The sequence below is a fragment of the Barbatula barbatula genome (genome assembly GCF_947034865.1).
Source record: "Barbatula barbatula genome assembly, chromosome: 16".
In the NCBI taxonomy this organism is placed as follows: domain Eukaryota; kingdom Metazoa; phylum Chordata; class Actinopteri; order Cypriniformes; family Nemacheilidae; genus Barbatula; species Barbatula barbatula.
Window position 1 is genome coordinate 5,723,562 of NC_136779.1, and position 27,322 is coordinate 5,750,883.

The 27,322-nt window shown below is 40.5% G+C and overlaps 1 protein-coding gene across 3 annotated transcripts in view; it reads right to left on the bottom strand.

The window, feature by feature from the left end:
• rbfox3a (RNA binding fox-1 homolog 3a) overlaps positions 1-27,322 on the bottom strand; it is a 369,568-nt gene that overhangs the window by 35,196 nt on the left and 307,050 nt on the right. For all 3 annotated transcript variants that reach the window (XM_079476662.1, XM_079476663.1, XM_079476661.1), the window contains one exon: positions 5,313-5,561. In XM_079476662.1, the coding sequence (XP_079332788.1) occupies positions 5,313-5,561 (249 nt within the window). The remainder of the gene's footprint in view (positions 1-5,312; positions 5,562-27,322) is intronic.

The following is a 27,322-nucleotide window of genomic DNA, read 5'->3' on the forward strand; positions in this document are numbered from 1 at the left end:
ATAGCTTAACATACAGGCAACTGAATGTCACTCGGTCAACAATCATTCATTTTAATCTTATTTGGGAATTGGGAAGGTAAGTTTGAACTTATGTTCAATATACAGTATAACAATAGCAAACCCTCTGATCCATTAAAAATTAGAGGGTCACCAACTTCTGCTTTTTCCATCTGACAACTTCCTCATCTTCTCTAATGCACAGACTTTCCCAATGGGCTCTCCTGGGCCTCTGGGTGAGTACCCCGTGTTTACCAGCACATTGGCACTATCAATCATCGGAGCTATGTAGACAGTCAAGCCCTGTTAAGATAAAGCACGCGGGTCGGTTCTGGATCCACACAGCCTGTCGTCCTGCCCCTTGTGTACACCGCTTGAGGTCGGCTAGCAGCGGAGGCCTGTAGCCCCTGCCTGATGGTGGTAGATGGAAAGCCAAGCAGATGGATGGGCAAGCGGAGGTGCAATTACCCCCTAGTGCCCCCGCTCCCTGGGCTGCACCTCTTCCCGCTCCCCCATCCTCATCCATCACGGCGATGCCATCGGTCATTCACATGCTCTGTCTGCAGTCGCTCTGCGGAGAGCCGCGCTATCTATCATGTCTAACAGGTGAGTGGTGCAACAGTGCAGGCCTGCCCATTACCGATCGGCAGAGCGTGGCCTTTGAGAGCCTCCGCTTCCTTGCTTTGCCCAACCAAGTGCTGAAGGCCGGAGAGAAGGATGAGGGCTTTGATTTGCTTACTATATGGGAACATGTACTGTATCGACCAGGTGGTCGCCGGTATAAGTCATAACGTAGCAGCGCGGTGACGAAAATGAAGAGAAATTGCCGGGGCTACTGTACATTCATCACATGCTTCACGCTTTGCTTAATAAGAGGACAACGGTACTCGGATAAAAGTGCTTTGTAAAACACACACTCGACTATGTTCTCTGCAAAACTATATAATCGCTCTCGCTTTATCCGGGGGCTTCTCATGCTCTTGAGCGTGGCGGGTTGGAGAGCTCTTCTCTGGAGGAGTTGACACTGGGCCAGAAGAGCAAGGGAAGAGGTAAACACTCAAGACTCCGCACTTCAGGTTTGGATCTAATTAACTCATCGTTGCCGCTAAGCAGCCATCTACAGGGGGTTCGTCTGCGCAATTTGCCTTTTAATTTGTGTTAATTGCATGTTAATTATATTGCAGCTTGCATGGGCTGCATCTGTCTCTTTTAGAGACGAGGTTTCACGGGGCTTTCGCTCTCCCAAGTTCGGCAGACGAGGTGAAAAGTAATTAAAAGTGTTCTGCTTTCAAGACTGAGACAATCTCCCCGCTCACTTGGGTTGATAGGTCGTTCTCCTAAGGATGTTGCAAAATAAGTTGAGGATGCGATGTTGGCCTTGGCAAAAAGCTGTAGACTGACTATGGCCCTTACACTACGACGAACATGGGGAAGAGCCAAGTATCTTACATTAGAGCTTCAAAGCACATTTAGATTGTGAGTCCTGCCAAAAAAGCTAAGTAAATCCATATGAGGGGATTTTATGGCCAGCTAAGAAAAGCTCCCCAAATTAACCCTAAGTAGGTATATTAGCCTCCCTAAAGGTTTATGACACCCATTTACCACAATTGAATTCGGAACCGTTACATAGCAACATTTTATATGTTTGCCACTGTCAGAATAATAAAGATAAATGATTTACGCAATGACATGCACAGCCCATTTAGGGGTGTGACGTAATATGTCCAGTACATTACCACAAAACATGCATCTTATTGAATTAGCGGTCACAACCGTGCTAGCATGCTAATACTGCCACAAACGAAAAACTCACAAACAAGCTCGATCTGTTCCTTCTCTTTTCATTTGTATTTTGGGATGGTAAAATATAAATCATACCAAATAATATTAAGGTAGTATTTATTAATAAAATAAAAAAGAAGATAAATAAGCAAAATATATGGTTACAGTCTTTAGGGATAAAAACGGTCAATATTGATCCACCGTAATGTTGTTCGAAACCTGTATATTACTTTTTATTCTGTGGAAGATATTTTGAGAAATGGGCTTCTGTACATACAATGGAAGTTCCCAGCGTTTTTATTTTTTGTGTGTTCTGCAGAAATCAAGTCATACAGGTTTGGAATGACATAAAGGTGAATAAATGATGAAATCATTTTTATTTCTGGGTGTACTTTGACTTCAACCAACTCATGAAGTTCAGCTTTCCTCCGAAATACTTCCCGTTTCTTTCCTCTTTCTAAGCAGTGATTCAATAAAGTAGCACTTCTCCGCTCCTCAAGTTCCTAAAAAACGAGGCAGCCATGCAGTACCAAGAAATAATTGCCTGAACATTATCATGCACGACCACCTTATGCCTTACCGCACGTCACAGCCCTCTTCCTGGCCCTAACCCCACCTCATGTGTGCATACATTTGTGTGTGCCCATGTTTGCACGGTGTCGGGTGGAAAACGAGTCCAGTTGAATCCTTTCTCCAGCTGCACTCATTCAATGTTATCTGCAAATCACTTTTAAAGTGCTCAACTCAGCACTTCCCCCTTCAGAATGCCCCTACAACCACATAATTGAAACTATCTGATTGGAAACCTGCCAAGCAGGTAGATTACATCCGATTAGGGCCAACCAGCGCTTCACTTAAAGGGATTAGCTTGAGCTGCTTTATATATTTTGTTCTTCTACACTCCTGCCATCCTACCCTCCGATTCCATCATCTCTCCATCCCACTGAGACAGGAATACAAACTCTGTCTGTCACCTGCCATCCGGAAAGAAGACGCTGGCCTTTCACGGTTGTGCAAAGCTCCAACTAATTAGACAGTGACAGGAATTTGAAGTTTAGGAGGTAACAAAAAGCGAGAGCTGGAACACTATTAAAGCACAGCGATATAAAAACCACTGGGGGTCCGACCCGGGTCATGCCCCGATTCCACATCACGTCTCTTAGCCTCATGATTCAGTCTGCCTACACTGTCCTATGGATAAAAGTAAAATGCTCGCCCCCCCAAAAAAAATAACTACGGGGGGAAACCGGCCAAGAATAAGTACGGGAGTTCACAGTATAGGTGCGCTTAAGTATGTTGCAAATCACAGTTTGGAAAATTCTACTTGAGCTAATATGACAGGCCAGCTTAGCCGTCGTAGTGGAAAACTGTTAGCACATACTCTTAAAGTGAGGTAAGTAGTCCTTTATAGCCGAATTTCAAAGCATCTAGAGTCAATGCTGTTGTGATCTGATGTGATCTGATGCGATTACCGTCCACTTTCTGAGGTGTAGTGTTCTTTCTTTGCTAATGATCCTCCGCCGGGAGATGGAAAAGAGGGAGAACGAGAGAATTTCCCCTGTGGGTTAGGCCAGACTGACAGTTTAAGTACATCCTCCAATCGAGCCGTAGATTACCCCCAGCCAGAATTCAGGTGCCTGTACAAGGCCTGTCAGCATTGCTTCTCGGCAATCTGCTGAGTGTGGGATTATTTCAGCTTTCTTTAAACCACACCACCAAGAGCTTTACACACATCCCAATCAGAAAGAGAAAATCTATTTTTTATCCAACAAAATGTTTCCTTTTTTTCTAAGTATGAAGACATCTTTAATAGATATCTATAATTTATTTGTCTCACTTCATTCCTTCAGTCCCTATTACGTGAATCGGTACATTGTTAACACAAATTTAGTCAGCATTAGATATTGGGACACCATAGACTCAACTACTTGTAACACAATGACAGACAAATTAAAGGGACAGTTCACCCCAAAATGATGAATTACTCACCTTTATGTCATCCAAAACCTGCTTTATTTTTCTGCTGAACACAGTAGAAGATATTTTGAAGAATGTTGGTAACCAAATAACACTGGCACACATTGACATTCATCGTATGGGAATTGTATTTCGAGACATTTCTCAAAATATCTTCGTTAATGTTGATATACAAGTTTTAAATGACATGAGGGTGACATATATTTTTGGTGAACTATCACTTAAAAGCTTTAATGTACAGTCTTACACACCATGACTTATATCACTCCTCTATATAGTTTGCATTTTTTATTGTGCACTGTCCTTTTTTAAAACTTCTTACTGAATGAGTGAATGGATGAAAACAAGCCTTCTCTTATCACCGTTATAGGCTTTCAAGCTGAAGTTTAGGTGTCAAGCACAAATCTAATATGGACCTCTAACCAAACTCTTCTAAAATCGAATGACCCTTTGGGACTTCTCTGGCTTTTTATGTTTTCTTCAAGTGTTTGACCAAAAAAAGGTAAGTAAATAGATAACGTACTTCTGAGACCCGATGTAAGGACACGTTTCCCTCACAGACCCTTAGTTTATTTTATTTTTTTCATATACTTGTCATACTCTCACATACAGCACTGGGGAAGCACTTGTTAAGTGGTCCATCGAGACGTTTGTGATATTGTTAGCCACGGTAAACGGCTCCATGGGGTTTAAGATATGAAGCCATGTGTTAGCCATGGATTAAAGGAGGATGAAATGGACTGACTGGCGCAGTGTGAGTAAAAGCAGAAATCTTTAAATGGAGAATAATGTCCTCTTTCAATGTGTCTTTTTGTCCTCTGCTTTTATCTTTCCTTGCACTAGTGACGTAACACTTGTCTTTTCGTTCTTAATTCTTCTGCTTCTGCTTCCTCTTCCATTTCTCTTTATCAGTGCCTTGAATAGGAAAATGTCGAAATATGATGTTAAAGAGCCTATTAAATCCAAATGTGAATTTTGTGGCTAGTCTGTTTTTGCTAGCTGTGGAACAACTTCATACAGTATGCTAGTGCGCTTCTTAACGTCGACACGATTCACTTTAAGCACTTAACGTCTTGTCAAAAACTTTACATCGACTCTCAGATTTTGTTAATGTCATTATTGAAGAAATCATCTAGCAAATCATGTTTCATGTTTCTGTGAGGTGACTGGTTTACTGAATTTAAACAAAATAAACGATCCCTTCAATATCATTCATAAAAAAAAACATAAAACATTGCTGTTATTTTTTTACTGCAAGGAAACATTTTATATGTATATTATTTGTATTAAAACTTTTTACACTTTACTACACTAGTGCCTTGCTATAATTTTTTTCTTGATTTGAGATTTTCCTATAATATATATTTCGTGAGCACCAGTATACAAATGTGCTTACATCCTTGTTGCACGTCCAGTTCTCTTATTTTAAAGCCCTTGAATATAACTAAACTAAAGTGTGAAACTAAAATAAGAATGATAAGAATAAGAGGAATGAAAATGGGCCACAACAAAGACAGGTGTAGTCTGTAAAAAAACAGTTGCCTCGCAATACTCACTGGTAAGCTGCTAGTTCCTGTGAGAGAAGGCGTGTTGCTGTCAGTACCGGGTGGTTCGCTGTGCGTCTGTGCGGGTGTGTAAATGGTGAGGGCTGCTGCGTGCTCCGGGACCGAGCTGGGCCCCGTGTAGTCCTGCCCGGGATGGGTGTATTCACCGGGCAACCCGTTCTGAGGTGGAGGGGGCGGATACTGCGCAGGGGCGTACGGCTGAGCCATTGCTTCTGGGGGGGCTGGGGCCTCCTGGTTACCCTATAAACAGAGAAAGAAGAAAAAAACTGAGTGATTTACTATATTAGGTTTCTCATGCTAATCGTGTCTGTCTGCATCGTGATAACACATGATAGGAGAGAAATGAGACCTAATCCACGATAATGGCAGAACAACTTCAATGAGCTCTCTGCATTGTCCCTGACAATCTGATAGTGAAGCAAGCACACCTACATTCACCACGATAAGGCTCGGATATTAAAACCACTGATAGCGATGAAACCCAAGCACGGATACAGGTTTGGAGAGCAGATCAGCACACTTATTAGCACGCTATTGCTGATAACTCTATAATGACCTTTGTGTCATTTCAAACCCACATGGGGACTAAAAAATGAACTCATACGGGATATGACCGTTCACAGATTACAATCTGCAAGGCAACATGAGGTGAGGAAACATCAACATTTCCGGGTGAACTTTTCCCTAAAGCGAAGATAAAGTGCGATTTTCTTTATTTTATCTCAGCAGGGTAGGTCGAGTGGGGCTTGGCTGGTGAACGGCTGTCTGGCCGCTATCATATCAGCTCTCAGAGAACATTAGAGGACTGCTTGATCATTACAAGGCAACAAACTTACTTTATAGAGCATCGCTCGATAGATTTGCAGCCCGAGCGACAGGGTTCTAAATTGTTCTCTTGGCAAGCGACATGTGTGAGATCAATTAACTGATACATGTTTGATTATAACCTTTGATTTAAATTACAGGTTTCTAATACAAGCTTTTCCTCTTTTCTACCTCACGTTTACCTCCTTCTGTTTAGCTTCTTCTGTGTCACTCGTGCACTTTCTCTCCGTATCAGTGCTGGAATTAAATGAGTATCTACCCCCTCATTTAGGACTGTGTGTGAAGGGCTGTCGTTCTTTCACTCTGTGTATCAGCATGTGGATGAATGTGCTTTTTCTTTCTTCTCATCCATTTCTCTCCATTGAAGAGGATGCAAATGAGATTCTTTTCTCTGTTGCTTTCCCATTCGTTTTGAATCACCGAAGAACACGGTGTTTCCTAATCTTATCAGCGAACATTAGAATGTGGCAGCGTGTCATTTCTCTCTCTTTCTCTGACAAGTGTCATCATTCGTGCGGGTGGTGATCGGCCTAGGGAGCGTTCTTGGCTTGTGCGCTTGAAGACTTCATGAAACTGTTTGATAAACGCAGGTGTGTGTCTTGTGTTAACATATTTCCTACTGAGCCTTGAAGAGATCAAGCCATTAAAGAAAAACATCAGAGCCATGAACCATGATTTGCAACTTGCCATTTGGTTGCAGGGGATATTAACGTTTTCATTTTAGAAAGCACCTGATTAGGGAAAAAACTGTGTAGTATAAGGGCATAAGGAGACAAATATATAGTTTCATTCAAAGTATAATTAAACAAAAAATAATTAATATATTGATGTATTTAAATTAGCATTTTCTTATATTTTGAAACGGATATAAAAAAGCCACGCCCAGTTAAATGAGGAGAGAAAAAGCCAAATGCATTGTGTTAAAGGACAGTTCACCCAAAAAAAAATTTTTTTTTTCATTTAAACCACCTGTAAGGGAAAGATATTTAGAAAAATCCTTGAAACCAAACAGCTCTTGGCCACCATAGTGTTGAACACAAAAGAAGATATTTTGAAGAATGTAGGAAAGCAAACAGTTCTGGGGAACTATTGACTACCATTGTCATTTTTCCTGCAATGGTAGTCTATGGTGGCTGTTTAGTAACAAGCATTCTTCCGAACCTCTTTCTCTGTGTTCATCGGACATTTAAACAGATTTGGAACAACTCGAGGGCGATGACTGAACTGTGTACTGTCCCTTTAAATCTGAATTTTTCCAATATTTAAAAGTACACAACAAACATATGTGGACAACATCAAAGCTACAAAACTTCATTTCCGATTCTTGATGAATAGTGTTGGTACTACAGATGATCAGATGTTTTCTTTTTTGTGCATGTTGACCAATACTCACTGGGACAGAGTGCAGGTGTGTTTGTGTGCCGTTGTACTTTACGTGAGCTAATCTCCCAGGTAGTGTACTGTCTGTGTGCACGTGTTTGTAATGACAGATGACCCGGCTAATCTCAGCGGTGAAACACTGATGTGTGTGTGTTTCTGTGTGTGTATATTTTGACAGATGAGGGCTACTCTGGGGCACAGTGCTGTTGTCAGCACAGGTGCAATTGGGTCATCAGTACAAAGTATGAGTGTGTTCCTGTAAATGCGTGTTTGTGTACTGTACGTGTCTGAATTTCACAATATAAAAGCTGCCTGCCCCCGGGGACTCTATGAATGTATTAATCTCATACAAATTTAGGACCTTGGAATTTGACCCTTTCCAGAGAGCTCATGGCAAAGAGCGGCAATAACAAATTTGCTCGGTTAATAGGATCCTTCCGCTTCTTAATAAATCAAACTCTGATGAGCTAAAAACACCAGGTACCCCGGTCACAAATTACTCCTTGTTTGAAAGTACAATTAACAAGTATTAGTTGCGGGCGACGAGAACCTCTCCCACAATAACTGCAAACATAATTCATCACACAGTTGGACAAGACGTGGCTTAAAAAAGCAGATGACTTCTTCTCATTAAGAAATAATGTGGAATGAAAAGAAATCTGAATGTTTGTGTCAAAGCTGTATTGCAGTGGATAGTGCCTGGGGGTGGCAGTATGACCAAAATCTTACAATATCAGTATATATCTTATATATGAGAATTTTTATATAACGTGAATATGTAATATGTATATTTAATCATTTATTGACTCCTTTCATGGAATATAATGAATACAAACCAAAATATGATTAATGATCATTAATATAAAAAAAGATAAGTCGCAGGTACAGCAGAATCTCTATTAGTTGACACTTTTCTACTATTGCATAGTACACCATCAAACTACTTTATTGCCTGTGACATGTTATATACTGTATGCTATATAAGATCTGGCCCCATCTTTCTTTCCATTGTCCTATACTATAATAAAGCCTAACTGGTCTATAAATAAATTCAAGAAAAAAAGAAAATCTCAGCAGAATGTTGTTTCCAGTCCCTTCTGGCCTTCATCCAGTATCCATTAGAGAGAGCTGATGAAGAGCCATTGGAAACACAAAACCTTTCTTTCCCATTTCTGCTTGATTGTTATTAAGTTTTTTTCACTGACTAAGCAGCATCGGGCAATGGCAGCTTTGGCCTGGGAGGGCCGCAGTTTAATGGAAGCGGGGAGAAATGTATTAATGTAAATGTAGTGGAAACAATAAGAGGCCTGGCCATTGACATGTTGGCAAACAAATGAGGCCATCCTCTCAATTAGACTCAATGCTCCATTATCCAAATGAAAAACGCACTCGTCCATAGCCAAACGTGCGATGGACAGATGTGAGATGGAGAAAATAAGAAGAAAGCTGGGAAATTTTTATTACATCACAGTTCTGTCTATTGCACGAGCGTCTTGGAGATCTCGCGTCCTGACACGATTCGGAGGTGCAAGATCCTGATGCAACAATCCACAGTTAGGTTTTGATGAAACATGTACAGTTATATACACAAACACACCGCCTGCACACGCAACTCCACCTGCATGGTGCCGAACTCAAGTTTTGACAAGTTTTATAGAGTCGATGTTAAAGCGTGTCTTTTTCTATCTACGTTCCCACCTATTGCCTATCCATCTACCCCAGTCCCTCTCTCTCATCCCTCTCTCATGTTGCACCACCCAAGCTGTGTCAGGCTGTGAAAAACAGAGGGGCAGTCGTGGCCTGGGGTGGATATTGTAATTCACTAAAACATTGAGCAGTATTGATGCAGCCCCCTGTCTCAATGTGCCAGTGGGGGTGAGGGTTGCGTGGCCTATAAACAGCAGACAAGTCTGAAAAGAAGAGGTGGTCTCCATTGCATCTTGGAGGGTGGACAGAAAATATTGTGAGGTGATCTGGACAGCAAAAGTCGCTTTAAATCACAATATTATTGCTGCGTTGATTCCACCCTCTGAAATATTCAGCAAGGTAAATGGACGAGTAAGCCACATTTTCTGAAGATAAGATGAGCACTCGAGTGCTGCTACCTGTGCATCTGGTGGGCTATGAGCCGGTTAACTATTTCCATCCCTCGCACCTGCAAACTTCATAATTTGCACTGCGTTATAATGCCTATCTGTCTCACATCTGCGCTGAAGTCGTCTCTAAGCCCTGTCTCTAAACCCGGCAGACCCATGTTTTTCCTGTTTTCTCACCATGCATTAGTTTTTACCAAAGGTTAAGCGAGAATGACCTGAGAGAGCTGACGCCCGATTAGTTCCCATTAGATCTGCCTGTGGTCACTGAGAGCTTGAGTGATGACCTGAGCATGTACCGTACTTCACCGCAGACGCCAAACGGATGCGCGGTAAAACCAAAGATTTGGGAATGTCCGTCATCGCAGCGGTCAGAGAGTGACCACTACACGATGTGAGGTTACAGAGAAATAAGAGGGAGAGATAAGAGAGGTAAGTTGTGGGGAGACGTTTGAAGTCATCTCGCTTGGACTGTTGAAAGAGATCCTTAGAAGCCCGGTGCTGTGCACTCCAGAGGTACAGAGAGGACTTCAGCACCATGGACAGCTCTCATGTTGCACTGACTGCAGGGGGAACTGAAGGGAGAGTTTCAGTAACTTCAGAGTTTTAAAGGGTCTGACTTGTGCTTCTTCACACATTTAATCATACAACACCGGGGATGCATGAATCTGACACTTGGATCTTATTGGATACTGATGCAGAGCTTTTTGATGCCGACGTTTCGAGTGTCAAATATGACCGATTTTGTACCATGTATCACAAAATACACTGTAAAACACTGTATGAGCTTGTTTTAAATGTTTAGGTGTATTTAAATTGTCTTTAGAAGTATTTTAAAATGTCTTAATTACATTTTTTCTAGTTGTAAATTGCTCATGTCAATTATGTTAGTTTAGCTTATTAAATTGAAATAGCAACTCATTGCTAGACAAAATACTAAATAGTAGGCCTTCGTTGAAATTACATTTACAGCCGATTTGACTAAACCCAAACATTTAAGGCAGCATTTTTTTCTGCAGTGATACAGTTTACAAAAATCCGCTTTCGGACTATATTGCAGTTTTGGATTGGGTTAAGATTTCACATGATTTAGCAGTACAAGGTCTATGTGAAATAAAAAACAATTTTCACTGGTATATTTAACATTTCACATGCAAAAAAAATGGATGTACTGTAGATATTCAATAGAATATTGAAATCAATAAAGGTGGACAATGATCAAATATCTTTACTCAAGGTTTTAAATTTACTACACTACATTTCATAAAAATATTTAACCTCAAATACTTCAGTACAAAAAATCAAATACTTTCTTACTTTAAATTAAATATTTTGACTGGAGTAAAAGTAAAAAAGAAAGAAATCCAGTACATTACCAGTTCTTGCAAAGAGGTAAATTTAACAACGTTTCGGTCTCATCACCTTTATCAGGCATAAACCTCTTTGCAAGCCCTGGTAGCGTGCAGGGTTTCTTTTCTTTTTTGCTTATATTTGGACCTGTTGGTCTTATGTCCTACACACCTATCCATTAACTACAGGTGTGTGTGATTGACTGTTAATTGACTTGAGTAAAAAATTGAAAGAAATACATGTATTTTGAAATCAGTAAAAAGAGTAAACACCCTGTACTGAAGTATATACTTGTAAATGATAAAACAGTATGTAGACAATAAGAATGGTCTAACTCTGCATTATTTGGTCAAAATGTTAATACGCAGTTCTATCTGTAACTTTATTTGGTGTTAGAAATGGGCATTATTATTTCGAAAAGTGTCAAACCACACATGAAAATACATTTAGCCTTATATGAAGCAGAGCCAAAACAAGCAGTTCATCCTTCATTTAACACGAATAGATTCTGAGTCAATCACTCTGAGCTAAGCAGAGAACAACGCAGGTCCGTGGAGGAGTGTAGAAAAGCCACCTGCTCTGCGGTTTTGTTTTTGATAAACCTAAATCAGAAATTGATATTTAATACAGCTCTCCACTGCGGCAGCGTTTATTTAATCAGTGCCCTTTCCACATCATTCTGTAGAATAAGCCTCCTATAGCTTAGAAACGTAAAAGACAGAGCAGAGAGAGTTCGAGCTTAAGGAGAAAAAGATCTCTGTCAATATAACTGAAGCCATGCCACTCTAAAAACATCCCTTGTCGTCAAATTGCACTAGTAAATGATTTCTGCAATGAGCTAAATGGTATTATCTGCCCCCCCAACCCCTATTTCTTCCCCCTCGCCAGCCTGTGAGCCCCAGCCAATGCTCGCTAAATGAATTTATTTCTTTCCCAATAGGAAGAATGAGTGGGCCATCCAAGTCATTCAAGCCAAGATTTAACCCTTACCGATGGGGCCACAAACAGTTACCCCAAGGCTTCAAGATGGATGACGACCAAGACTGCCAAGAACTCAAAACCTTTCATCAATTTTAAAGGGAGGTTTTATGCGATTTTTTGATCAATGCTCTTGGCAAACACTTGAGAATGCTCGACACAAACATGGAAAGGAATATAATTCTCAGTGGAGCACATCACGGATGTACTGAGCTCCGGTTGAAGTTTGAGTTGTTTCGTGAGTGAATTCGACAGGCGTGTAAGTGACTGTCACAAGACCAGCAGGGATAGAAGACCGGCTACATCAAAGAACTACATTAACCCCACCCCGTAGCAGATTTCTGATATTTTCGTGAGAATTTATAACCTCACACATCAATACACAAACACGCTTCCTCACGTGCACACGTCTGCGTCATTGATTATGACGTTACGGAAAACCCACAGAATTATGGGACCATTTTCTAATCAGGAACAGCACAATAAAGCATCAAGCTATAAAAGCTATTTCTTATATGTAAATCTAAGCAGGACACTTTGCTGACTGTATAGTTTCTATTTGATGTACATGCGCCACACACCATAAAATCCACAAAACCATCCAAAAGTCTAATATAAAATCGAATACATCTAATATAAAATTTGGTATAATTGCATAGATTTTCTAATTTATTGCATAATATTATATACACACATATATTATACAGCCTATTTTTATTGCTGTACCATTAATATCTTATTGATGCTTTGGCAATATTGCATGTAAAACAATCATCCCAATAAATACTTTGAAATTGAAATTGAAGTTGAGCGAAGGGTGAATTTGGGCCGGTCGGGGCCAGCCGATATCGATCGTCTCTCCACAGAACGCTTCCATAGCCGCAGGCCTCATGCCACGCCTCTAGTCGGATTACTGAGAAGCACTCAGCTGGTGCAAATTGGATTGAAAAGCCCCTCCCAAGCGTACTTAGGAAATTATTTTCAAGGCCGGGCTCTCTCACGCTGGCCAAGCACAGGTCCTTCCCGGGGTCCCGAAACGCTTCGGGCAGGGACATGAGAAGTCGCATAACCGTATGTGCTGTTTGTTTGGGTCTGTTTAGGATCCCCCTATGGAACCGAGACGTAATCTGTTTTAATATGAGTCATAAGGTCCACTTCTGCCCCTCGGCTCTTATGCCAATGCATTCATTTAGTTTACTAAACACTCCCACGTACCCCCGCTAGCACTTCTTACATATGTGTTGTTGCGTGTGAATTCAAGTATTAGAATGAGAGCCGCGGTGGTGTTAAGTTGTAAGCCCATAACAGCTGGTGGAAGAGTGGCATTTTGTCCTGTGAGTTTTATACTTTATTAACCAACATGTCCACAGGAGTGAGCAACATGCTATTAAATGTTTGTTTTGCAGCTGATAACATGCACTCTAGTGACAGCAATGTGTGTGTGTGTTATTCGCAGTGCAAATGACGGGGTTGGAGTTCAACGGAGGAACAAAGGTTTTCTGTGTGAGAGAGAAAATTGTGGCTATTAAATAACTACCCAGAGAACAGTTTCCTTCTATTTTGGCCGAGCTTAATAAAACTGTCCTAACCACGTGTCCCGAAGGAATGTTTTAATGCTTTAAGGTTAAGTTTTAAAGACAAACTGAACTGCAGTGAAATGTACTGCTTTGCTTGATGCACTGATGCAATTTCCAGTGAAACAGGAAGTTAGGGTGGGATATATCAAGTTGCCCCCCCTTTTAAAACAGACAATAGCATTCAGTTTGCAGGACATCACAACCTGGAAGCATAAGTGTAAGTGTATCTTTTAAATGCAAATGTTGACAATGTTTTATGCCACACTAGTTTATATATATATATATATATATAAAACCAAAACATTTATTTTACTTTTCATTGGTTACATGTCTCCTTTTTTTTCATTTAGGGATTCATCATAAGAACGCACTTTTATACATGTTAATATAGATGTAGCTCTGATAATTTGGTCATGGAAAACTGAACGAGAAATGTGTGTGATATTAGACTTTTGGTATTTTCTAAAATAGTTCATGACATTATAGATGTCTTTTCGAAAACTTTAGTGACATATAAAAGATTTTGGGGGAAAGTCACAATTTGCTCTCCACTTATCTCATTGCTAGAGGTCTTCACGGAGGACCCGAGATCGACCTGGGACCCGTACTTTTTTGTTTACTGACTTAACAGCTGTTTGCTGTGGAATTTGTGCTGATCGGGTCTAGGTACTGGCTTTCTTGCCGGGTTCGGGTCTGACTTTCAAATAATATTGTCTGGTTCGTGTCGGGTCCGGGTAGTACATTTATGGCATTTCTCGGGTCTTAACAGGTTCGGGTCCAACTTTCAAAATATTGGACGGGTCCGGCTGGGGTCTGTGAAGCACAATAACGGGTCTCTTCGGGTTCGGGTCCACATTTTTGGACCTGTGAAGACCTCTACTCACTGCTTTCCAACGGAATGACACAACATGTTTCCAGCATTATTTTTCTGTCTGCACTGAAATCAGAACTTATGTGATGTTTAATATACAACCGGATTTGCGACCAATGAGATTTCACCGAAGGCGGGGGCTTCCCAGTATGATGCATCCATCAAAAGAAAAAAAGTCTTGTCACGCCTGGTTACAATAAAAACACTCAACATGGAAGAAGCAGGCATTATTGCTGTATCATGTAACACCAGCTTAAAACATGGCGTATTGACAAGAGGGATAAACTCACAGAGGCCAACCTCCCCTGTATGCACACGAATGCACACATTAAGACACAGCTAGAATCACACATACATACACACTCTCATAGATCCTTTTGCCTCTGTAAAGCCCTGTGGTGGTGTCTACGAGAGAGCATCTTAGATATTCAGACATTCAACATAAAAGACAGCTCTCTCCCTCCCCACCTCTCTCTTCTCCATCCCAGTAGGTACACTGTGAGGATCTACCAATGCACCCACAGGACCCAAGCACATGTCTCTCCCAGTCAAAGACAAACACTGGGGCAGGGAGGAACTTCAAAAGCAGTAAACAACTGTTTTTCATACATTCCTCCCTCGGAGCTAGTGCAGATCATAATACATAAATAAGCAGTTTTTTACATTCTTTGAACTTCAATAGGAGTAAATATCTGGGATATTGAATCAAAAGAAGTACAAAATGGTTTTGTGTTAATCAAGAAGAATTTTTGATGGTTTTAAAGAATTACACAGGTTTTTGCCTAATGCACGGAAGAGTGTCGGAATGCACAAGCATAAGCACTTCATTTAGCGCTCGGGCGTAAACAGGAAGTGGATCCTTTTTTGCTGTGATTAATATTGATGGTTATCTCCAGACTTCAGACGGAAAGCGACACAGAGGGACGATTTTCCCAAAACACAGCAGACATTTAGTCAGTAAACAAAAATATCAACGGTCTAGTAGGATTCATTTTAATTAGACAAATCACACCATTTCCATTGCACTTGCCGTTTACTTTTCTGCTTTCCCGTCCCTCGTTCAAACTTTGAAGCTCTCGCTAATGGTAAGCTCGTGGGGCCGATCGCTCCCTGCGCCCACTGCTCCGAATCAGAAACTTAACAGTTTAAAAAAGTTTGTCTTATCTCGAAAACAAACATAAAAAGCTGCCTATTTCCACTAATGAAACTCACTAATACACAGAGAATTAGAGAGAAACGAATAAGCTGGATGATATCCAACGTTCAGTGGAGAGAAATTAAGGTGGAAGGTGATTGGTGACATACAGCTGATGTTGCTTTAAAGGTCCAACGTGTAATTTTTGGAGGCTCTACTTCTACAGTAGCGCTAAATGAAGAAACTGCTCTACATAGCGGGTTTCATAAATACGTTATCTACTTCGGCATAGAAGTGAAAACGTGACGACAACTTAGTTCTGTTTTAGCCACTCTAGTGCCTCCACATGGACCGGTGGTGAGAGCCGTTGGTTGCAATTCGCAAACTTAACGCTACATGCCGCTAAATTTCGTAAAATGTAACCTTTAATAGGACAATTCACAAAATAATCCACACCTCTGCATCATTTTTTTGTGGAATACATAAAATTATGTTTATCAGAAATTGGGGGGGGGGGGAGAAGGGTAGTAGAGAAGAGAAATGAGGTTGCAAGGCTCATCGGCATGTCTTTATCCGTCATCTTGACATGGATATAATTCCACCCATAATTTTATCCTGTCAGATCTGTCACCACGGTTACGTTTCACAAGGTGGTGTTAAACATGTAGTTGCACATGAGTTTTTGCACATACAAGTTTAAGCAAACTGGCTGAAGTTTGAAGTCCAGCTTTTTCGTTTTTTTCTCTCTTTTCTTTCCCTCTGTATGACCTACCAAGACCCAATCTGAGTCTCATAATACCACTGTAATACGTTTTGTCCCCTGACAACAGTTTTTAATAACTTTTATTAATTAGGGCTGTCCTATGGCCTGTCAGCTGGAATATTATTTCATTCAGGGACCATTAGGCTGTCGTGTTATTCCTGTGAAGTGTGTGTGTATGAGTAAAAGAGAGCAAATCCGCTTTAGTGAGTGACGTCAACATGCATCACTCCTAAAGTGACAGCAAACGCTAATGCGTATAATATATACAGTAGACGTACACAGACATCCACATGTACTATAAGCACCGTGAATTAGCTATTCATGTGGGTTAAATTACGTTTACTCTGAAATTTGATTGGACGAACCACATCTGAAGCTAAAAAATCTCCTGTTCACACGGAAAATAATGATAAATGGAACTTTAAAAATGGAACTAAATAAAAATTAGTGTCCACACCATGACTATTATATACAGTCATTGAAAAAATTAAGAGAACAGAACAAAGTTCATTTTAATGATTTCTAGATGTATTGTGGTCATTCCAGTCCAGTGTCCGTTGAATTTTAACTAAATCAAATAATCAAAACCAAGTCATCCAAAAGACTGACAGCATGACAAGTCACATGAAAACTGATAAAAAGCTGTATATATAGCAGCATCCGTTTTCTGTCCATGCCATAAGAAAAGAATGGTCAACGGTTTTACCATATTTTATAGTGATTTTATAAGGGTGAATGGTGCAGCCAAAGAATTCTGGGTTATTTCAACTCAGAGTTGGGTCCAAAGGGGAGATACCCAACCATTGGTTTAAATAAACCTTGAAAATGTTTATTGTTGATCTAACAATGGGTTAAAACAACCTAGCATAGGTATTTTACAACGCATTGTTCGGGTCTGTCCCTTTTTGTCCTGAATCTGGGTTAACAATAACCTACAAAATTCTAGTGTGTATAAGGGACTCTACACATTATGTCAAAAATAAAATCACTGTAATGCACAGCTTCTGGTTATTTATTGCTTTCACATGCGTCATAAAAGTACGGCTCATAATTAAAGAAACACAAACTTTCCCTAATTCGAACACCACCACATTTCAGGGAGTCTCCCCTGATGAAATAAACCTCTCCTGCCGAAGATCCAACATGCTCGCGGTGTGATCACAATGTGCTCCAAGCTCTCGTGTTTGTTCCTCTGGCTGATGTAAATTTCTCACAGTGCTCATCGGTGCAATGTTTGAGTAACTCTGTAATTGAACCGCCGAACAAGAAAACACATCATCTGCAACAAGGAGGGATTTAACGTGATGCCCCGAGCCTTCCTCACCTCAGTAGTATCAGACCTTGTTCTGCTCTACAAGAAATCACTCGCAATAAGAAGATTTGCAGGCATTATATTCTTGACGTGAAGTGGATCTGATGGTCTTAGAACACAGGACGGTCTGTGCTGCACCGCAGGGGATAAACTGTCCCGGAACACTAAATTGGTATCAATGACAGGGCATGGTGTAATGAGAACTTCTGGCTTCGAAACCGTCCCAAAGTTCACATCATTCTGCCATCAGGCAACTGAGTGAACCGTTGAAAGTAAGCTAGTTGAATGTCTTGAGGAGTCATATTGTGTACTGTGTACGAAACTACAGTAAACAATGATTGTTTATCGCATTTAAAGGTGAAGTTTGACATTTCTGAAACACTATCATCTAGAAGTGCAGATACGATGATGTTTTGAAAAATGATGTATAGCCTAATGTTTCTTTATACGCATCTCTGCAATTGAGGAAAATATACACCTCACCTGCAAATGTGTGTTGCTTTTCCAAGGTTTCGGTTGAGAATGAAGCACACTCGAGTCTTATGTGTGTGCATGTGTGTTACTCGTTGTTGTCCTGGCCGCATTGTGTTAAAGGACATGCAGAGGAATCTAATTTAACAGATGACTGAGTTGCGATCAGCCAATGTTCCTAGGCGCACATACAGACGCATACCCTCACATACATCCACAAACACTGACCAAAGCCTCTGGAAACCAGACCCTGAGGAAACGAGTGGTAGACTCCTAATTCCAGACCAGAGACCACATGAAACCGTTTCAGTCTCGGGTGAGCCGATCAAAAGTGGTAAGGCGAGACAGTTTGCTCGTATTCACATGCGTCTGCATCTCGTGTGACCACAGAATCATGATCAGATTTGGACGGCAAGGTCTCTGATTTCATGTCTACATGCTAATAATGTCATGTTGAGACTGCACGTTAATAAAACACAACAAAAAAAGCACAACAGACGCTTATAGTCTCAGCGGCATTAAAAAATGTGTGTGGCCCAAACTTACTTCAAAAAGTATTAATAACTGTTGAGTATTTAACATGTGAATTAATACGATTAATATACAATAAAATATAAAAAAACATTAATATTAATTAAATGTGAAATAAGTTGTTATATTACAACCAAACAAAATTCAGCCTATATACAATTATGATGTAAAGATGTAAACAGAGTCCTTTTTCAGTTTTTAATTGTTTAAATTCACATATATATTTGCATCCTAAAAATGTTTGTTAAACGTTTAATTGGTTGTATTTTGTTCAAACATCTGAGTTGTGTTAAAAACTGAAAAGAAAAGCTACTGGAAAAATAGAAAAGCTTGTGGACCAGTGTTGTTTACATCTTGCAAAATGGTGTCTACAGTACAAAAAGTATGTGGTTTCCCTTAATATTCATTCTCTTAAAATCAATGCAAAAAAACGTGGTTGAATATATTTCCCACGTATCTCATCTAATCTCCATTTCTCCTTTGGTTTACATTTACATTTAGTCATTTAGCAGACGCTTTTATCCAAAGCGACTTACAAAGAATTCAGGGAGCAATAAGCGATATGTCATACAAAAACGTCTCAACAATATAAAAAAAAGCTGCGATCAAAACTATTTTTTCCAGAAATTACCAGAGCTTGTGTCTGAAAAACCCAGAAAAAGAATGGGTTCATATCCAAAGCCAACAGAGAGAGAGAGAGAGAGAGAGAGAGAGAGAGAGCGCGAGAGAGACTCCATAAGTAAAAAAAGAGGCAAAGGAATACAGAAGGTGAGAGACAGTCTGAGGTGTAGAAAGTATTGGAGGGATGAAACAGGAGACAGTAAAGCAGAGCTGCTTGTAATTCCCGGCGAGTCTATGGTCGGGCTGGTCGCAGCTCCCACTAGACCTGCTACATGATATTCACTAACCCCAGTAACAATGGCAAACATATGTAAATCAGACACAGTGCCGGATCCAATCAGGCCTCATCACAAAGCCACTGACACACACTTCACAGACAGCGAGGGCCACAGCACCGTCTCGCTCTCTGCCTGTCTGCGACCCGTTTCGGTGCAACATCCCGTCGCTTTGTTTGCGCGTTTGATGTCTTACGTTCCCTGACATTCTCACAATTACGTCTTTCTTTTCATTCCCACTTTCTTTTCTTTCGGCGACCGAGAGAAAATGAACGGTAGCATCTTAGGACAGCTGAGGCTAATTAAATTGCTTATCGATTCTAATTATAGAGATTTCTACGAGCGGTCAAAGCACATTTTCCAAACATACATTAAAAATGCCTTTGTTATCCGTGTTGCGTTTTTGCTTCAGTTTCAGAACGCAGACGATAGAAGTACAAGCTATCAATACTAATGATCCATGAATCTCATCTCCTTAATGAAAGGGGTGACTAACTAACTCCATCGTTCGAAAACTTTCCCCGGCAAAACAATCGCGCCGACGAGGGCCGGCTGGCATGAATGGACGGCCAGAGTGATTTGAGGGGTAACGGATGGATGGAATGATGGAGTAATGGGAAAGGCAGATCAAGCGCAGACGGTCGTTTGAAAGAGAAAGAATGACGTCTGGTCTCTATTACCCGTTCTTCTTACGGAACAGAGAGAACGGTCTTGGAGAGAGAGAGGGGTGGGGAGGGGGTGTTAGAGATCGATACATTGATGGGGTTCAGTCAAACAGGCTGCTGCGTTGATGGTTAATAGTCATGTGTCTGATTAAAAGGCGTGAGTCCGGTTTATGGCTGGACTGGGAGCTGCTGATGAGGTGTAATTTGGAATACGATCAGTGATGCACTTACGTTGCTTATTAAACGCATTAACTTCAGTGTTCCTGAAAATAACCAAAGTCTACAATCTTATTTGTGTTGAAAAAGTGTCTGGAGAAAAGACCAGTCTAGACCAGCGCTTGGTTAAACAAACAGGTTAAAGGTCCAGTGTGTTACTTTTTGGAGGATCTACTGACAGAAATGCCATATGTAATAGACATTGCATAATGACGCGTTGTGTTTTTATTTCCATAGAATGAGCTATTTCTATCTATATACACCGCGGGTCCCCTTATAGGAATTCGGCCATGTTGTTGTCTTCACTTTTCTACAGAACGTTTTGTAAATACGTTAGCTCCTACGGCAAATAAGGGAAAATGTGACAACTTCTTAGTGCCGTGAAACGGAGGAGTGCAATGCACAACCTTACAGCTAGATTCCTCTAAATTTCACACACTGGACCTTTAAGCAAGATTTGTTTATATTTACTCATTTGGCAGATGCTTCTATCTTAAGCTAACACAATGCGCTACAGGTTGCGCTACAGAAAAACTATGGCAGGTGCAACATTTTCTCAACTTATTCTTTCCCCATTTTGGTCTCATCAGACCTGTATGCCTTGTATCATCTACAGACCTAAAAGTTCTGTCTTCTGTTTAACTTCTGATGGCCCCAGAAGATTGAGGCCATGAGGGAGAAACTGTAGACTAGATGTGCGTGTGATGTTTAACCTGAAAAAAGTCTGCTGGAATGTCTTCACACATGTACTTCATGTTCTGAAGATGTTATGAAGAATGCACTCAGCGGTTAATACCACAGCCGCCTCCCTCTCTCTCAAACCTCACTCTCTATCTCTCTCTCTCCGTTTCACATTTCTCATCTCTCTCACTCTCTATGGCCCTTGGTCCTTATTAAAGGTGATTCCCGGGCGTGAAGAGTCGCCGGCAGGGCCGTGGCCACCTCTTTAATGGAGACAAGCTGGTAAATCTTTCATGCTTTAAGACCGTTTCATTGTAAAAGGGGACCGGCTGCAGCATGATAACAATGGTGCATTATTCATAGGGTTCTAGGGCTCTCACACAGCCTAAAGCTGACTTTTCCCTCTTCTGCTGGAGGGATTGTGTGTGTGTGTGAGACAGACAGAATAAAGAGAGAGAATAAAAATACAGAAATGCAATGAAAGGGACCTTGCAATCATCTGTACCTAAACCAACCATATTTCTCTTCCCAGACGGAATTACATCATCATATAGTCGCGATGGACAAATATAACTATCGTTTATTTTAATAAAGATCTAGATACCAAACAAATCTACAATGCAACATTTACGACATTCTTCCAGCTTTTGACGTTCAAGTTTTGACTTAAATAATAAACCTGATCTATTGAAACATCTGATACTTTTTGTATACAACAGTAAATGATCATGTTCAAATATAGGCAAAAACAAAGATGATAGTCTTATATTGCCAATGGCAAGTTTGTCTCTTTACGTCTACCAAAACTATATCACGTATTAAAGGGACAGTTCACCCAAAAATAAAAATGTTAAAAGATGGTATTTTGTAGTATGTAGGAAAGCAAACAGATCTGGGGCACTTTTGACTTCCATTGTAATTTGTCCTATATGGTAGTCAATGGTGGTCAAGAACTGTTTGGTTACAATATTAACTGTCTGAAATATGAATGATAAAAAATTACTTGTTACGTTACAAGTTATTAATTAAGCAGTGTGTCACAACAAATGCGTTAGAATCACCCCCCACCACTTCTGTCACGGCTGTGCCAACCCTTCTTTAAAACGCAGCACCGTCCATGCTACACTGATGAAAAGAGAAGCCTCAGGAAAGTCGAAGCTAAACTAATCACCAAAGTTGAGCCGAGGAGAATGGCGGTAAAGGGAGGAATGATTCACTCGGGTTTAAACGTTTTAATTGGATCAAGAGGGCTGCACCTGGTCTCAATGTCTGGTTTGCACCAATCCATGTTGATCAATGGCTCAGTGGAGCTGCGAGCTTGGCTCTGGGGGTTGGATGCAAATGACAAGCTTTAAAGTCCTGGGCCACCTCTCCCAGATCAATTTATTAATAGCCTGATCTCGTTTTCCTTAAGGCAATCCGCATTTTCCAATAGCTTACCATGGAGGTGCTCGTTCATGCGGGCAGATGGAAAGCAGCTACACACCATGTACATATGTGGTGGCGTGATCTTATATTTGCTGGAGGAACTTGTAGTGTTTGTGGTCATATGAGCTGCATTGCATTTAGTCAATACAATTCAAATTGATTTCTATGGATTTTCCCACAATTTTGCAAAGCTGCTTTACACACATAAAGACTGACATGTAAGAGATTTAATTATGAAAAACAAATACAGAAAACACGGAATACATGGTATTATTGTATATGCACTTAATCCTGTCTATATTCTTAATTTATAATGTTTCAAATTACACTGTGTCTATACCGGACATGACTGGTGCAATGTGACATGACAAAAGACAACAGAACCCTTTATAATATAGAATTTGCCCATTCTGGATACGGCACGGAGCGATGCGACAAAGTCGTGTATCGTGTCGCATCGGTTGCGTCTGGTGTAGACATAGTGTTACATTCAGTTTAGGCAGTATCAAAGAAAAAAGCATACATTCTTAACATATACACTACTTATTTATTGGCTATTTATATTTTTTCCTCATTTTAGAACGATAGTAAACCCACCCAAACCCCGTAATAACGCAATCGTATCCGAAGAATTGATGTTGTCACTAAAAACCAAAATATATTATTTAGCATCTTCACAGTAGACAGTCGTTGCCTAGAATTTGCTAAATTATACACTTGCCATTTTCTCATTCAGCTTCTTAAATTGAAGGATTTTCCATTTATGCGGGACTCTTATTCGCTGCTTTTTATTCATTCTTTTTAAAATATTTGTTTTACTTAAAATGTAGTATTAGTCTGTAGTATGTAGTATAAACTAAACGAAACGAAACAATACAAAAAACACTATAGTAAATAAAACCCACGGTTAATAAAAATAAATACAGCAAATACACTTGGGTTTGTGTTGCATGTTAAGTTAAGCATAAATGTTTTCGAAGCACAAAAGAACGTGCGAGAAAAGAACTTACAGTGTCTTTGATTTGGAAATGCTGTTTTTCATTGATATTAAATTGAATGTGTTGTAGGCTGAAGGTACAACCGCCTTATCTGAGTTGGTGGAGTTGAAAGGGTCTGGGCTTCGAGGGAAATCCATGTTTCTTTTCAGGCTGAGTATATAGATTACACTCACAGAGCCTCGCTGCACGGGGGGAGGATTGTATTTTTTCTTCCCCGATTGTGATTTCTGGAGAGCGCTTATCTGTGTGCTACGAGAGGAGAGGCGAAGAGAGAGTGTAGCACTGTCTGTTTCCCAGCATTCCCTGATCCAGAACCTTGCCAGCGCTTATCGATGTCACAACCGAACACGGCTATGCTGCTCAGGGCACCTGCTGTACTCCAGGCAGTGGGGGGTGATTGAGGGGTGGAGCTGGCAATGCCCTCAAAACCCAGAGATAACAGAAAGAAAGAGAGCGAGGGGAGGCCAAACACACTCAGCTCCCCGTTGCTTTTCTATGCCCATGATCTACTCCCCGTATGAGCAACCCACTCCCACCTGCTCCACCGGGGTTGAAGGTCAGCTTTTAATTGAGTGTGCAGAGGAGATGGAGAGCAGAGAGGCGGTCTATCATTCCCTCAGCCACGAATGGGAATTCACCTGGGGTCGGGAATGCTGACGCTGGTGCAATTGCAACCAAGACTTGTTGTTTTATTTCAAATGCTAATACAAAGTGTAACACGTGCCTTTAATGCACACAAGAAATCAACACATCACTATCTCCTTTGACCACGACTAACTAATACGAAACCTGTAGCGTCTCTCCGCACAATTCATCACGTCGGATGTTCATATCCTTAAAGGTCAATCGAAGTCATAAAGGAGGAAAATATGCTTGGTTTAACTTTTCCCCCTTACAATTTTTCCTTGTCTTTTTTTGCTAACCTTATCATAGAAACACAAGCCTGCATGGGGCTTTGGAGGCGGGCTTTCAAAAATGATTGATAACTACAATTACGAAAGCCAACAAGTTTCATGTCATCAGACACTTAGTGCCACGAACCCCACAAACAAGCCTCAGATTCATAAGCGCAGTCAGATGCAAGATGCAGTGCACAATTTTAGACCGAGAGAAAGCGTCGGGGAAGGTTTTGGATGTTCACAAAATCTCATAATTAAGTCAGGATATAACAAATTACAGATTTAAGACGAGCCTTGCCAAATATAAGCAGAGATTGAAATTCATCTCCCACCATCTCATTACATCGTAAAAGTGATGAGAAGGTTGCTTCTGCATTTGCATAGACGCCGGGAAGAGCCTCTTTCACCATCATTAGCCATTCCATCTTGTGCTAAATCTATAGTCGCTCTGAATTTTTTAAGAGATAGAAACAGAGAAACCGGAGGAGGCTACAAGAATTAAACCAGCTTACATATGTTAATGCTGTCCGACATCCTCGGAGAGCCACATTTCAAAGAGGTTTGGAAAGACGTGTAGGGAAATCATCGCGATAAATAAGAAAAAGGGTAATTGCGAAGGTACAAAATGGAAACGAGCGAGCGGAGCGATGGGAAGACAGTGAGGGAGAGCGGCTAAGACAGACTCTAAACGCTAGCTGCTGTCAGTGGAAAGTGCAGCGTTTGTGGTTCGATCCAGCCTTCCTCTGCCACTAATGACTGTCAACATGGTGAGAGAGGCTCTGAAGGAAGAGAAAATTACTGGCTGAAATGCAATTGACTGATCCCCATCATTTCTCAGGGAAGCAGTGACCTGTGAATATTTCATTATGGGGAAAAGTCATGCAGTCCATACCAATGCCTCTGGCGGAGGGGAGTGGGGGGATGAGCTAAAGCGCTGGCCCTGTTCCCCCTTCCTCCAGAGCCATGTCACCGGCAGGTAAGAAACGGCTCTGGAGTCCTACGCTTTAGCAATAAACTAGCACTTTTCCGCTATTTATAGCTAAGGGACCAGCAGCGCACGGAAAGACTGCAGATCCAAGGACAACGTCAACAGGAGGAGTTTAAAGTGTTGCAACATCATTGTAGCTTGCATAATGGTTTTGTCTTACCTGAGCCTATTTTCAAGCTAAACTAGGCCAAATGCTTGTTGATATTATCAGATTGACACTAAGACAATGAACATGAATTGAATGAAGTAATATAACTAAAAAGCCCATTATGTATCAGCTTAGTCTCAGATTTATCTCTTCCATAGGAGGAAAATATAGACACGATCTTCCAAGTAAAGAAGTAAAAAAATGACAGTGTAAACAAATAATTTAGTCTAACATGTTAAAGTTTATACTAAAATATCTTGCGTACAATTGCACATTTTGGTAAATCTTGGCAAATCTGAGCACAGTTGACACCTCTTCTAAAACTCCAAGGAGAGATATGACATTTAGAATTTAAACTGAGATATGAAAGGGATAATTGTCAAATCAAACCTGTATATTTTGAAGAATGTTGGTAACCAAACAACGGCAGTACCTATTCGTTACCAACATATTTCAAAACATTTTCTTTTGTGATAGTCACGTAGGTTTGAAATGACAAGAGGGCGAGTACACGATGACAGATCTTATATTTTTGGGTCCCTTTAAAAAGATCTCATTCGTGATTTCTCTTTCTCATGGCTTTGTCTAAAATCACTCTAACTCAAACTATCGGTCCACCCTATTTTCCAGTTTATTAATGACCCTATTAAGCACGACGTATGATGAAAACTTGGCAAAGCATCTCGATTCACGTCTCCGTACTTAGAAGCTACACTAAAACCTAATTAGTGCTAATTTGACCAGTTGTCCTCTGGTGGTACAAAAGTGCTGAAACAGGGAGACCGGAAAGAAGTGCACACAGGCACAAATACCTCATTTTCAGACATTGCTAAATACATCCATTCTGCCAGAGACTATCGATGAGTGGAGACCGAGACAGATGGATTTGACGGCCTTTCATAAGCAAAAGATCAACAAGATCAATGGCGCGTTTTGTACACGCCACAAGCTAAATACACAGCCGCGCTTAACCTTCAAAAGTTCACACAAACTCGTGTGACATGGAGAAGGATGGTTTGCGGTTAAGGAGTTGCTTCGAGAGACGCATGTAGTGAGAGGAGGGGGAGACGGTAAACAAGTACAGTGCGCTGCCTGTAAATTTAGCATATACAAATACCACAGATACAATGATGTTTTCAAATGAATAATCATTTTCGATTTTTTTAAAGAATTAATTCACCTGTCGATCCGTCTCATAATCGCAAATTAAAATTTGGCAATTGTCAGAATACACAAGTAGCTCAATTGGTAAAGTATTGTGTCCACAGCACAAAGATCATGGGTTCTTGGGAACACAAACAAATAATAAAAATGGGAGTGCATTTTATTCACACAGGAGAAGATATTTTGTAAAATGTTGATGACTGGCCCCATTCACTTGCATTGGATTTGTGTCCATACACTAGAATGGGGTCCAGTACTGTCCGGTGACCAACTTTCTTCAAAATATCTTCTTTTGTGTTCTGTGGACGAAAGAAATTCATAAAGGTTTGAAATGAAAAGAAGGTGAGTAAATGGTGACAGTAATTTTGGGTAACTTTCACTTCAACGATGAGTACGGAACAAAGCAAAACAATAAACAAAAGCCCTCCGCAGGACACTAGGCATGGAAATGACTTGTCATTATTTAGAACGAAATGGTCGATTTTTTTATGTGTCATAAAGCAGCCATCTACCAGACGACTGAGAAAAGATTTAATATTATACATTCACTGAAGATATTTAATGTACCATTTATATTGCATATAAAATATATATACCATAGACACTTCTCCGGAAAATGAAGAATTAATGGT